This window comes from Stigmatopora nigra, chromosome 7 (assembly GCF_051989575.1).
Source record: "Stigmatopora nigra isolate UIUO_SnigA chromosome 7, RoL_Snig_1.1, whole genome shotgun sequence".
NCBI lineage: Eukaryota > Metazoa > Chordata > Actinopteri > Syngnathiformes > Syngnathidae > Stigmatopora > Stigmatopora nigra.
Genome location: NC_135514.1, coordinates 15,423,410 through 15,438,384, shown reverse-complemented (window position 1 = coordinate 15,438,384; position 14,975 = coordinate 15,423,410). Strand labels below are relative to the sequence as shown.

At 39.8% G+C, this 14,975-nt stretch overlaps 2 protein-coding genes across 3 annotated transcripts in view; one reads left to right on the top strand and one right to left on the bottom strand.

Moving 5' to 3' along the window:
• The window catches only part of ctsk (cathepsin K), a 49,659-nt gene extending 38,528 nt beyond the window's left edge, over positions 1–11,131 (bottom strand). Inside the window, exons 1-3 of one of the 2 annotated variants that reach the window (XM_077721123.1) lie at positions 10,967–11,131; positions 9,808–9,961; positions 3,551–3,655 (exon numbers count right to left, since the gene is read on the bottom strand). The gene's annotated coding sequence lies outside the window, so the exon portion shown is untranslated. Of the gene's footprint in view, positions 1–3,550; positions 3,656–9,807; positions 9,962–10,953 lie in introns of both variants that reach the window. The other variant, XM_077721124.1, reaches the window with a different exon arrangement.
• tlr18 (toll-like receptor 18) lies at positions 454–13,110 on the top strand. The gene is made up of 7 exons (XM_077721522.1): positions 454–647; positions 4,053–5,060; positions 5,729–6,911; positions 9,619–10,020; positions 12,453–12,468; positions 12,734–12,894; positions 12,961–13,110. Exons 2-7 carry the CDS (start codon positions 4,063–4,065, stop codon positions 13,108–13,110), a joined length of 2,910 nt encoding a protein of 969 aa, XP_077577648.1. The 5' UTR covers positions 454–647; positions 4,053–4,062.
• Positions 13,111–14,975: the final 1,865 nt, after the last annotated feature.

Below are 14,975 nucleotides of genomic sequence, written 5' to 3'. Positions count from 1 at the left end.
TTTTATAAAATCTAAAAATATATTTAAAAAAATCTCAAAAAAAAAAACATGGTTTTAGATCTATAAAAAGACAGAATATCCAGGGTTTTTAATCCAGTTCATTTAATCCATTTAAAATTAAAAAAATCTAAAATGGTCCGGCACACATAAAATCAAGTTGACATTAATGCGGGTTGCGTACCAACCCGAGTCTGACACCCTCGTATTATAATGTCAGCCGAGCTAGTCGACATCACGGCCAATAAAAACAGAGATAAGCGGGGGAAAGTGCTGATGTCGGCATTCCGTCCGCCCGTCCGTCCGTATTGACTCATTTTTGGCTTCCACAAGTTCATAAAAATAAAAAAAAAAGAGCAAACAAGGCGGTGTCGCAAGTCTGTTAAGAGATAGCGTTAAAGATGTTACAAACCAAAAACGCCATCGATGGCACTTTGGCTTTTAGCTTGTGACTCACGTCTTGCGCAAGAAGGCACTGACAAGTTGGTTTTCTCTTAAACACCCGCAGTTTTATAGCATTGTTTATTTTTTTATGGGTTTTTATAGCTGGCTGCAGGCAGGTCGGAATTTAAAGTGGAGGATTTTTGGTGAATTGGTTTACGTTATCGGGATTATCTTTCGACGCAGGAGAGGGGAAAACAAATAGGACTGTGAGTATTGGGTGTGTTATTGATAGTTGATTGTCAATGTAGCATCAATGCTAACTCATACAAATGTTTGTTCAACTTTCGTTGATAGGGAAAATACATTGATTTTATCAAATACGGTATTTTAAATGAACAACAACATTATTTTTTATCTGAATAAACATTGTGTGTGTTATTAAAAGCCTTTTAAAGTTAATTATCAATGTAGAATCAATGCTAACTCATACAAATGTTTGTTTAAGTTTTGTTGGTAGGATAAATATACTGATTTTATCAAATACTGTACTTTAAATTAACAACAGAATATTTTTGTATCTGAATAAACATTGCGTTTGTTATTTAGAGCCTTTTAAAGTTGATTATCAATGTAGCATCAATGCTAACTGGCGCAAAAGAAAAATATACAGATTTTATCAAATTCAGAACACATCAATACTTTTTTTCTTAAATCTGACTAAACATTTGTATTCATATTTAACATATGTGAATACTTAATAAATACTATTTCTTGAAAACGATGATTTTAAATGCCGAAATGAGTTAAAAATGTACTGTGAGATATATTTTACCTTCTGTCAAAACAAATACACCCTAAATTTTCATCTATTTAATCATAAAATGACAGTACATATTAACAAACATACAGATTCATATTACTGAACATATATATGTAAGATTACAGCCAAATTTAGTACCTCGAGCAGTTTAAAGGTAAACAATAACAAACATACCCACACACCCACCCACAAGTAGCAGTTTTAGCCAATGTTTTGATCGCAATTTTGTCCATCTAATTTTGTCCAAATGGATCTTAATCTCTATCGCCGTTAATGTCAGCCAATGAATGAATCACCAGTAGTGTGAGTATGAAAAAAACAACAACAACAACCCCAATGACCCGCATTTGACTCAAGCGTGATGTACATGAATGCGTCACCACTCCCATAAAGCGTGACCGTTCCTCCCGTCGATAAGCTCCATTGTGCGACCTATCAAAACTTCCTCCAAGTGACTCAGAATTCCCGTTGCTTCTGGTGCCAGTTCATTCCAAAACAAGTCCAAGGACGCAAATTCACAGCCCGCCACGGTTTCCAAAATAGCGACTTTCCCTTTTGGAAATACCCCTCCCCCCCGAAGGTTATATTCAAAATCATTGCGCAACAAGCCATAAAATGTGTCCAAACTAGCAAAATGAATGAAAAAGCCACTATTGGGTAAAACATTAAAAACAATGTTCATAAATGGTCAACGTGGGAGGCAACAGGCTGTGTACACGCGAGGGAGGTTACCATGGCAACTCAAGGTGATTCAAAATTAAAAAGGGGAAAAATCTGGTCCAAAAGCGATTATTAGTCTTTTAAGTGAGCCTTTTGTTTTTTAAAAATATTTTTTTTAAAGACACAAAGTAGTGTTTAATACTGACAAGCATTTGGCTCCAAAAATAGGATAAAATTAATGATTTAATGCATGTCAATTGTTCATTTAGGGACATTTTGGACTTGAAATTCTCTTTTTTAAGCCTCTAAATCGAAAAAGATTTATATTATTACGCATTTCTTTTTTTAAATAACTTTTTACATGTATTTTTAAGACATTTTCAAGCCTATATGACCAAAAAAATATCATAATTATCACAACTGTATTTCTTAAAAGGTCACTTTAATTATAAATATTTCTCTCTTTACTGATTTTATTATTTTTAGCCTCTTCATCAAAAAGATTTATATTATCATACATATTATTGCGATTTTCTTTTTTTAAATGTATTTTTTAAAGACATTTTCAACCCTACATGACCAAAAAAAAACATAATTATTACAATTGTATATATTTTAAAAGCCCACTTTAATTATAAATATTTCTCATTTACTGGTTTTATTATTTTTGGGAATATTTTGGAATGGAATTGGTCAAAATGGTCAATTATGGGATTTGCAATAGCACAAAATCTGTGTTTATTAAAGTTCAGAAATGAGCAAATCAGCATTTTATCCTGTTAAACATTTTCTCTGGGCACCAGTCCAAAAACACCCCCCATTTTTATTGTACTCTGAAGACGATACGCATGTAAACATAAACGCACCCACGTTGCGGGAAGCGGTAAAACCTCCGAGCGAGCACGTGAGTTCCGGAAAAAAAAAAAAATCAGGTATGAGGAAGTGTTTTGATTGAGCGTATTTTACGGTCTGGAGCGGCAAAACTCTGCGGGAAGGTAAGCGCCAACACATGTTCAACGGAATCTCTCTTCCGTCTAATTGGTTGGTTCTTTTTAAAATATTAGACTAATATGAAATTGAGTTTGTAGGTTTTTAGTTTATAGGAGTGTGTGTATGGTAGAAATGTCACTAGTAAAACTTGAGGATCAGAGTAATTAGAGAAAGGGTGTCACACTTGGTTTTTAGATATATTTAGATTTTTTTTTATATAAATGGATTAAAAGAACTGGATTAAAAAGCCTGAATATTCTGTGTTTGTATAGATCTAAACAATGTTTAATTGAGTTTTTTTTAATGTTTTAGTTTTTACAAAATGATTTTTGAACTAAAAACTGAAAAAAAATATTAAAAAATGACAATGATTGATTTAAAAGGGTGAAAATCAGGAAAATTAATACACTTGTATTTTTCATTTTAATTTGATCCTAAAACACAAAATCAGCACTCATGATTGACTTTCTCGGGCCGCACAAAATGATGCGGCGGGCCACGTTTGGCCCCCGGGGGCGCCACTTTGACACCATGTATTAGAAGATAAAGCTTTTTTTTTTACTCATAATTTCTTGGATTTTTTAATTTTTTATTCTACCTGGAACAATCAATTTCTCTAATAAGAACATCGATAATAACAGCAACAAATCGTCAACATTTCCACAAATCAAAACAATGAATTTTTAAAATGTGACTCACCAAGGGCTTTTGTTTCAGGGTTTTCATGTCGAGTCTTTTTCCTCCTCATGGAATCATTGCTTCTTATTATTCTTCTTCTGATGAATGACTGTCCTAATTAGGACCCTGTAGGAAGATAAAGAAACAAAAATGAATGAAATGAAAGAATACCAAAAAAATAAATTAAAACTAAGAAAGTATGTCACATTTTTTCATTCAAAAAAACCCAAATTTCAGATTCGTAATTTGGCATTCTGCCGTGATGGATACAATCACATCACCCCCGCGAGCAGATCACCACCTGAACATTATTTTCATATATTACCTCAGCCCAAAGTTATTACACAGAAGGGACCATGTGTCATGCTACCGAAAGTTTACAGTCCTTAAGCCTATTTGTCCATACATTGTAAGACCTGTAGCGTCTGCTAGAGGGCAGCAACTGGCAGTTTTTTGACCTCTTCGCCTGACAAAGACAAAATAGCCCATCTCTAAAGCGTCATCCTCCATTTTGTCTGTATAGGTAACTCGCAATGCTGTGGACCTTCCTCATCTCCATCGTGGTCTTCCACGGAGTGCGTTCTTCACCAACCCAGACTCCGCCTCCGCTTCCGTCATCGCCCCGGCCCACCTCGGGGGTGCCGTGTTTCTTCTCAGACAACGAACGGACGGCAAACTGCTTGGGCGGGCAGTTGGAGCAAATCCCGTGGAGTTTCTTCCCGTCCACGTTGGAGTCCATCGACCTGTCGTACAACAAAATCCTGGCCATCGGCGCTCAAGACTTTGCGGGCCTCCCCCGCCTGCGCGTTCTCAAACTTCCGTATAACAACATCTCGCACATCCACGCCGACGCCTTCAAGAACAACGTGGTTCTAGAGCATTTGGACATCTTCAACAACTCCCTGGAGGAGATCCCCGCCTCGGTACTGACCTCTCTACTGAACTTGAAATACCTGTTGATGTCTAACAACCTTTACAAAAGCGCTAGGCTAAGCCCAGGGTTCTCCAAGCTCACCAAGCTCCAAGTACTATCCATGGGAGGTCCTCTGGTAGAAGGTCTAAAGGTGGGGGACTTTCAGGCCCTCAAGGACATCAAGCTACAAGCTTTCGCCATCAAGTGCTCCTCCAATTTAAGTTTCTACGAAGTGGGAAGTCTCCGGGTGGTCCAGACGTACCAGATGGGCTTCGACATGGCGGTGGACCAACTTCCCGGGGCTCTACCCTCCATGTTGCGAGATCTGGCCAACAAGACCTTTGGCGCCATCCAGTTTCGCAACCTGTTTGAGTTCACGTACTACATGGGGGACGGAGACATTTTCCAGGGTTTGGAAGCTATCGCGGTCTACCAATTAGTCTTCCACAGAGGCAAGTTTAACGAGAACCTGCTGAGGATGGCCCTGACCAACCTGCAGGTTGCGCCCATCAAGAAGGTCCGGTTCCAGTACATCGACTTTGCGCGTTCTCCGACCTTCACGGACAAGGGTGCCGAGTCTAGTATCACAAACCTCAAACTGGAAAACCTGGATCTCTGGTAAGTCCAAGTGTGGTCACCAAAGTATATATATACCGTATTTTCACGACTATAAGGCACACCGAATTATAAGGCGCACCCTGAATGAATGACATTTTTTCCATATATAAGGCGCACTGTATTATAGGGCGCACTGTCTATTTTGGAGAAAATTTAAGACTTTTAAGTGCGCCTTATGGTCGTGAAAATACGGTAATGTATTACTTTTTAAAAAAAATGCATGATGTTAAAGTTTTAACCTAAGCTAAGCTGACCTAATATTTTATTAATATTATTATTTTATTTCTTTTTAAAAAACTATATTTTATTTATTTAAAATAACATTACCTATGTTTTTCATTTATTAAAAATAATATTACCTATATTTTTCATTTATTAAAATAATATTACGTATATTTTTCATTTATTAAAAATAATAATACCTATATTTTTAAATTCTTAAAAATAATAACTTATATTTTGTATGTATTTATTTTATTTATAAAAATGTGATAAATATATGTCATTTATTTTATTAATTTATAAAAAATATAATTTTATTTATTTATAAAAATATTGTTTTATTTATTTATAAAAAATATAATTTTATATATTTGCTTATTATCTTTTTTTAAAATTTATTTTGACCCTACTTTGCATTTTTTTTTTTTGTTGAAAATCCCTTTCAGGTACATCAGCAATCCCGACATCCTACGTTTCGACTGGCGCTTCACCTGGTTGAACAAAATCAATCAGCTGTCCATCCGTTACGTCTACTTCAACTCGGTCCCCTGCGACGCCTGGGTGGAGATGGCCGGCGTGGAGACCCTGGAGGTGGCCAACAACCGCCTCCAGGACGAGTACGTCTTCAACCGGGTCTGCGACTACCGCAAGTCCATGCCCAGCCTGCGGACCTTCAACTTGAGCGTCAACGAGCTGGATAACCTGCGAGACGTGTCGGCGCTGACCAGACAGTTCCTCCGACTGGAGGTGCTGGACATCAGCCACAACAAGCTGGGATCTGCCGACACTAGCCGAGACTGCGTCTGGGGCCCGAACCTCACCAGGGTGGTGGCTCACCACAATCAGTTCAGCGCCGAATCCCTGTCCTGCCTGCCCACCAGCGTCCAATTCCTGGACTTGTCTTCGTGCAACCTGGACCAGCTCCGACTGGAATACTTTGAGGCGGCGGTGGAGCTGAGGGAGCTTCTGCTGAGCGACAACAAGATCAAGTACATCCCGCCCAGGTGGGAAAGCTCGTCCCTGGTCAGGCTGTCCTTGGACGGCAATTCCTTCGGTCTGATCAGCAAGGAGTCCTTCCAGCTCATGCCCAAACTGTCTCACCTGAGGGCCGGAAACAACCCGTACCACTGTACCTGCGAGCTACACGCCTTCATCGAGGACACCAAGACCAAAAAATGGCTGAACCTGACGGATTGGCCCGAGAACTACAAGTGCTACCACCCGCAGGCCTTCCTCAACACGGTCATCTCCAAGTACTTCCCCAGCGAGGTGGCCTGCGACGTCAGACTGGTGATCGTGATCAGCGTGGCCACCACCACGGCGGTCCTCCTCGTCCTGATGCTGGCGTGCTACCTTTTCGACCTGCCGTGGTACACCAAGGCCACCTATCAGATCATCAGGGCCAAATACAGAGCGCACAAGGAACGGGCGGCCGGGGAGGCGGGGCCCTTTGCCTATCACGCCTTCATTTCCTACAGTCACTGGGACGCCGACTGGGTGAGGGAGCAACTGCTGCCTTGTCTGGAGAACAACCGGAACCCTTACCGACTGTGCATACACGAGAGGGATTTCCTGCCGGGTCGCTGGATCATCGACAACATCATCGAGAACATCGAGAACAGTCGCAAGGTACAATCTAACACCCGAGACTGCCAAAATAGTCATATCACACACAGACACAACACTAAAACCAATTGAAACCATTTATAAGCTAGCAAGCTAGCTTTAAAAGTATTGGACAGAAAACAAAAAGCACATCATGCCTGAACTGGAACAATACTGCAGATGGTATTCAAAAGCTTCCAACACAAAACTCCTCCTACAGTCCAAGATTTTATACAAAAAAATTCCCACGCAACAACAAGGGCTGGCTCTAGAGGTGACTGTGTAGTTCTCTTACAAAAAGTACTAAACTCGACACCAAATAGCATACAGAAATCCCTCGAATATTGCGGTTTCACTACATCGTTGTTTTTTTGTGGGGAATTTTTTTTTGTTATTTTGTTTTTTTTTTAAAGTTCATATAAATGGCAAAATCCACACTGAAATTCGCAAAGTGAAGCCACTCCCCTGTCCTTCGCTTGCAATTTGGACTGAGCAGTAAAAGTATATATTTTATTATTATGAATACTTTTATTTACTTACTACTTTTATTATTAATAATACTTTTTATTTATTGAAAATAATAATACTTGTATTTTTTATTTTTTTATTAAAAATAATACTTATGTTTAACTTATTTATTTAATTTATTAAAAATAATAACCTATTAGTTATTTATTTGTTTTATTTATTAAAAATTATAATTGTTGTTTAGTTTTATTAATTAAAAATGATAATTATATTTCATTTATTTACAAAAATATTATTTTTTTTCTTTATGATGTTATTTTTGATTTATTTTAAATAAGAGTGACCCAACTTAGCATTTTTTTTTGTTTATCACGGCCATGTCTGGTCTACATTAACAGCGATAATGGAGGGATTACTGTACATGAAGTCCCGTCTGTGACCCTCTTGGCCAATCATTTAAAGCCTCGCTGTTAAACCAACAAAATTGCGATCACAACACTATCTAAAACTATGCTACGTGTGTATGTGTGTGTGTGCGCGTTAGTACTTTATAAGTCATCATTTATCTTCAAACTACAAAAAGGAACTAAAGATGGAAATTAGCCCTGGGCTACAATCTTGCATATTTACATCTATATGTTCATTAACATGAATATAGATACGTTCATTAATACCTGCTGTCCCTGATGAGATAAATATAACTCCAATATGTTAAGATTGTAGCTCAAGGGTAATTTCCATCTTTAGTACTTTGTACTGGTTCAAGGTAAACAATGACTCATAAACACAAACACAAGTATCACAGTTTTAGGTTAGATTTTAAGACATTAACACTATTTGTTTACATTTCAAGTGTTCCCTAATATAGAACGTCACCCGCTATCTACAATCCAGGCAGATAGTCATAAAAAACAAGGTTTGAGTTACTTAATAGATGACGAATTTGGTCTAAGGTGTAAAATGCAGGAGTTCCAGTTTTGTTGTCAAGTCTTGAGATAATTGAAAGGTGAAAAGGCCCTTTTTATTATGGACGTTCCTAGTTTGAATACGCCCTAAATTTCACTTCTTGTGGTGTGAGGCAAGAGGCAAGAATGAAAGAAGTTTTTGTTATATTGAGACAGAGTTGTTGCATTTTCCGGCGTCAAAGCAGTTTTGACTGGATGTTTTCAGATGATGAAAGACACGCTAGACTAAAAAGACTAATGTGCTTGGATATATTTCGTAATCCACTTAGACCAGGGGGTGAATTAAGTTCTCTACAATGGAGAGTTTACAAAAGTAATTAAACGATGCTTAACAAATCAACTGAAATTTGGCATGTTTTCAATGAGCATGACTGGGTAAAAAAATAGAACAATAAGGACTTCAGTTTTATTTATTTTTGCTCCAAAATGTACTTTTCTACTTCCACCATCCTTTTTTACATTTAGCTGACAAATTCAGAAATTATTTATGCTGATATACATAAGATTAGACGATCAACATGTATGTTATTGTCGTGCCATGTACCAATAGTGGGCATCTACGTAAAGGGCAACATGATTGCCCTCTGGTGGACAGTCTTGTTACTGCCCCATTCTTTATTGTGTGCCCTTTCAGGCACTACTAATTGCAATTCTGATTATTTAAAAAATGGAATAAAAATGAACGCTATAATTGATATGATGATATAGAAATGAATTCTAATCAATTTTGACCAATTTTCTTAAAATGACAGTGTGACGTGGATGCGTGAACAAAATATTGAGGTATAATGCAAAAAATACAGATGTTTGTATTTACAACAGGGAAATAAACTTTGTAGAACAGTAACAGCATAAAAGTCAAGAAAATCAGTCAAGAAAGCTCAATTCAACCCGTAGCCTTATTTCTTATAAAAAATAAAAATAATCCAGAAGTATATTTCACACATACAATATATTTGTAATTACACTAGTTAGGTAAACAATCAAGAATCAAAATTATACTACCAAGAGAGCTCAATATATCACATTTTTATATGAATTTATTGATGAGAACCCAATTTTTTTTAAACGTAATTTGCTCGGCACTTGATTTTGTAAGTCTGATTGGCAATTTTTTTCCCAATAAGAACAGTTTTATATTGTTGGATCGTTTTGTTCAAATTGACGAAAAATACTTATGGATTAGGTATTTTTGACATTAGCTAGATATCAGATGTCAAATTTGTATTGGTGGATCTACAAAAAAAATATCCAATTTTTTTGTACAACTAAATTTGTTTGCTTGTCTCCCATTTTAGGTGATATTTGTGCTCTCGCGCAATTTCGTCAACAGCGATTGGTGCAACTACGAGTTGTACTTTGCTCAGCAACGAGCCATGGGCAAGACGTTTGGTGACGTCATCCTGGTGGTCAAGGAACCCATCGACCCAAACTCCCTTCCCAGCAAATACTGCAAACTAAAGAAAATGCTGAGCACCAAAACCTACCTTGAGTGGCCCCAGCAGGTCAACCAGCAAGCCTTCTTCTGGGCCCAGTTGAGGAGCGTCCTGGGTAAACCGTGCAGGCCCAGCGTCCGGACCAGGACCTCGTCGACGGGGGGCCGATCGATGATGGACGACGGCGTCCCGGAAGCGCCGTTACCTAATGGGGAGGCGGAGAATGTCAAGGACGAGGTGTTCAACAAAATGCAAATACCATTGGTAGCGTGAGGCTAAGCTAAAGCTAAGTGAAGGGATTTTAATTCGAGCCATTTGAACATTCTTTTGCTATCTTTGATTTTGGTGTTCGGGTTGGACACTCGACATGGGTTGTTAATTTACATAAAAAATGGAGGAATACATCATCATTACACTTTTGAAACGTTTCGCGTAATGGAAATGAATGAAGTCATGAATATAATGTTATAATTTACATTTGTGTCCACCCCAATGCTTATTAATATGTTGAACATAAACTTGGGCAGCAAGGGAAGGCTTAAAATGATATCATATCAATACACGCAGTAGCTTTTGCACAAAAATCTGATCAAACAGCTATTTTTTTAAGTATAGTGTGCTGAATCATCGATATTGTTACATTTTTAGTCACAATATGCACCTGGTTTGTTTTGTTGTCTTTATTTTGTCAAATGCTGGACATTTTGTCATTTTTATATCGCTGTTTTTATAATAAAAGGTTTATAAGACTAAAGTGGAGTCACAATGACTAAGCAGGTTTTTAAACTGGTGTATAGCTTGAAAAACGACATACATTTCATATCACCTTACAGCCTAAAACACAACAATTCAAAGTTACATTAATTTATATAACTTACAAGACGTCAAAACTCCAAAACGGGTTTACATTTGGGTTGAAAACGTTTTTATGTACCGCTATCGTATGTCCAAAAGTTAGCCGCTACAGATTAAAGCCGTTAGCTACTAAGCTAATAAATGCCGTAGTTAGTTGCTAAGATAAAAAAAATTCCCGCCGTTAGCTGCTACACTACTGATTCTCGCCGCTAGCTCCAAAAACAACGATTCTCGCCGTTAGCTGCTAATTAAGCCCGTCGCTAGCTGCTAACATTACCATCGCTAGCTTAGCCCCAAGGTGGGTTTACTCTGGGTTTAAACTTAAAGGTATTTCTTACTTACTTTGTGTACTTACGTTATTCTGTGCTCTCGTTGATTGGAATAACCCTAACCCACAAAACAGAAACACTAAGTACAATTATACAGTTTTATCTTTATATTTGTACCGAGAAATAATGGAACACAGCCGGTGCTTCCCTTTGAACTACGCTGGTGAGCTATAATTTTCCACGGGGACCACACGAGGCACTGTGGGCACTTCGGTGATTTAAAAAGATCCGGTGAAAAAGGCTCATTTGATGAGATCCCAAGTGAACGCGTGTTTGCTTGATTTCTTTGGGGTGATCAGGTGAGTTTGTGACTCTTTTTAAAATTCCGAATCGTCCTTATTTCTGATATTTTAAGACATTTTTGATAAGCGTGTTTGTATTTCTAGGTAGTTGTTTGCAAAGTTATGGGCACATAATGCCCATATTGTCCTGAAAAAAATGTAAATGTATGTCTCATTCACTAGCATTGGCAGTCGAGTCCATTTCAACTGAGCTGGCGTTTTAGTGCTCATGTTTCACTGTCGTTGACAAACGCTTAGTCCATTGAATGTCTATTTCCGTCAATGGCAGCCCATATTAGTTAAAATGCAGAGAAACACAAATTAGGTACATGTTCAGCTTTTCTAACATTTTATTTTGAGCCAGCTGTCAATTATCATAAACACATTTTCATCAGAATACCTGCCAATTACTAGGCAATTGAATAATTTACACCAATTTTCTTCCTTTTTATTATATTTGATCTTGTTGAGTTGTTATACTTTTTGGGAACTTTTGGGGTTTATATTTATTAAACATTTGCCTACAGATGGACGAAGTACTGCAACGTGGGCTGTTTTAACGTCAACTGGACTTTCCCGGGCCTCACAAAATGACCTCGGCGGGCCAGATTTGGCCCCCGGGCCGCCACTTTGACACTAGTGCGCTCCCAGAATCAGCGCGCTAAACATAATTTTCATCTAAAAATGTCCAAAAAACAAGCATCGTCTTAAACTCGGCCCATTTAGAGACGACATTGACACAGGATGTGAAAATGTCCGCTGTAACTTGCATTGTGTCCACCTTCATAAAATATACATTAAACTGAAAGTGGACTCAAATCTTCGGGGGGTGCCGAGGTCTCGGCATGGGGTCCGTTTTTTTTTCCGTTCTCTTATTCTGAGGCGATTTGACTCTGCGCCGTGGCCCTCCCACGTGGCGACCTATCGGGTGTCCATCTTTGCCAGCGAACGGACTTAGTGTGTCGTGGGGAAACCAGCCGGTAGCTGTTAGCGACGTAGCAATGAACGTTTTTATCCAGGACGTTTCCAAGGCGGGACCAGGTTCGCGGGAAAGGGAGTAGCGGAACGTCAACAGGTGATCGGCGATTGGCGACCGCTCCTGACCCGTCATTGTCTGATTGGAGGATGCTGTGTTGCTGCATTAAAGCGTGCCGTAGCGGTAATATTCTACTTGGTTGGATTCTGTGTGAAAGGTACCGACATGGAATTGGAATGAATGGCGACTTGGCAACTTTTTGCTGTCGGAGGTAGTTTGTCGAGGGGATATTTGCCCTTGAGTCCAATTGTTTTCAAAATAAGTGAAAGATATTCAAATTGTGAATTGAAGTTGCCATCAAAAGGTTTTACGAGGATTGGATTGACGTGAAATGGAATATTTCCTGGTTTTCATTCTTGTTTTAGCTCAATTTAATGTTTAGGATCTCAATACTGCACTCTGGTGGTCAAAAGTGGAGGTACACTTAAAATGAATGTCGTCCACATTTCTGGTCTTGTTATTTTTCCCGTTTGCAGGTAGCGAACGCGTGGACAAAATGAACCGTCGACTAGAAAAAGCCATCGAGGGCCTGATCACGGTGTTCCACTCGTACTCGTCGAAAGAGGGCGACAAACACAAGCTGAGCAAAGCCGAGCTCAAGACGCTACTGCAGGAAGAGCTCACCGACTTCATGGCCGTGAGTCACCGTCGTCGCCGCCGGGTGGGGAAGGGGGCGGTGGTTAATTGCGTGTGACGTCACCAGGGCGGTAGTGACGCCACGGCCGTGGACAAGATCATGACGGACCTGGACGAGAATGGAGACCAGCAGCTGGACTTTCAGGAGTTTGTGGTTCTGGTAGCGGCGCTGACTGTGGCCTGCAATGAATTCTTTGAAGGCACCTGCCAAAAATAAACTCGAAAATTGTTTCTTTGCGTGTTTTACGTTTATGCACACTAATAAATATGTCTCAACTGTATTGGCTCTTCAATTTGGCATCATTTTATATTGATTTTGAGGAATGCTTTTGGATTTTTTTGGTCCCTGCTGATTTTAAGGGGCTTCCTGGCTAGCAATTGCGGCCGTTTGCTATTAATTAGCTGCTAAGCTAATGATTGCTGCCGTTAGTCACTAAGCTAATGATTCTAGCCATTGGCTGCTATGCTAGCAAGTCCCGTTGTTAGCTGCTAATGATTCACGCTGCTAGTAGCTAATGGTTAGCGCCATTAGCTGTTAACCTAATGATTGCCACTGTACTGTGCTAAGCTAATGATTCAAGATGTTAGCTGCTACACTAATGAATCCCATCATTAGCTGCTACCCGAACAATTCCCAGTCGTTAGCTGCTATGCTCGCAGTTCCGGCTATGCTAGCGGTTCCGGCTATGCTAACGGTTCCGCTCGTTAGCTGCTAATGATTACCGTTGCTAGCTGTTAATGATTCCCATCGCTAGCAGCTAATGATTACCGCCATTAGCTGCTAAGCTAATGATTGCCATCATTAGTTCCTAAGCTAATGATCACAGCCGTTAGCTGCTATGCTAGCGATTCCTTTTGTTAGCTGCTAATGATTCCTGTTGCTAGCAGCTAGCAATTACAGCCATTTGCTACTAAGCTGATGATTGCAGTCATTAGTTGCTAAAATAACGATTACCGTTGTTAGCTTAGCCCTGAGGTGGGTCTACACTATGTTAAAACTTAAAGGTATTTCTTACTTATTTTGCGTATTTTGATGTTATACTGTACTCCAAATTAATGGATAAACTTGGACAACCCTAATCACGACTATATTGTGTCAGCTAACTCGGCTCCGGCCGTTCGCGGGTCTCCTCGAGGGTGCCGTGCTCCAGCTGCCGGCTGCGGAAACAGGAAGGTGCTCCAAAGTTAGCGATAAGGACTCAATGTTGTCTTCTATTTGGGATTAGCGCTGGCTCACGCCTCCCGAGAAAGGTTAATGGTCCACGCTCGCTATCGGCATTCCGTCGCCGCGGACTTTGACGCCGCCTCACCTGTGTTTGGACTCGAAAGATTTTTTTTTGACGGATTTGCGTCGGGGCGGAAAGCAAACGGGACCCTCGGATAAGGAAGGCGCGGAGGTAAACATTGACCCGAACCCTATCGAGCGCTTTCCACTTTTCCTATCGTACGATAACGGATGCGACGAGTTTTACACCGCGAAAACGTGTTTTTGATGAAATATTACCACGAATGGGAGATTTCGAGCGTGAGATTACGACAAAAATAACACGAAAAGATACGCCAAAGTGGAGTAAAAGATTAAAACATGACTCATTTTGTACCCCAACAAGAGTGTCAATGTTTCCAAATATAAACAATAGTCAGAAAATGATTTTGATGTATTTATTAATGCGTAGAATGGATTTGAAAGATGAAATGACAGATGGCGTGCTGGATGGAGGTAGGTGGGGCTGACTTTTCTGTCATCGGCACGACCGCCGCTTGGACGGGCCAGCGCCAGGGCAAGCTAGCCCCTCGGGCTACGCTAAGTGCGTAAAGACTGATGGCGTTGCATTAACGGAGGGGGGGGGGGGGGGGATCCTAATGACTCAACTTTGACCCCCAGAAAGGGGATCCGGCCAGGGGAAGTTGAACAAGGCTAAACGGGCGCCACATTACCACCGCTGTCACTCAAAGTCACACCCACCAAAGACCCACCTCACCCAGATATACTACAGCACGGGTGTGAAAGTGGCGGCAAGGGGGCCAAATCTGGCCCGCCGAGTCATTTTGTGCGGTCCGGAAAAGTCAATCATTTCTGTT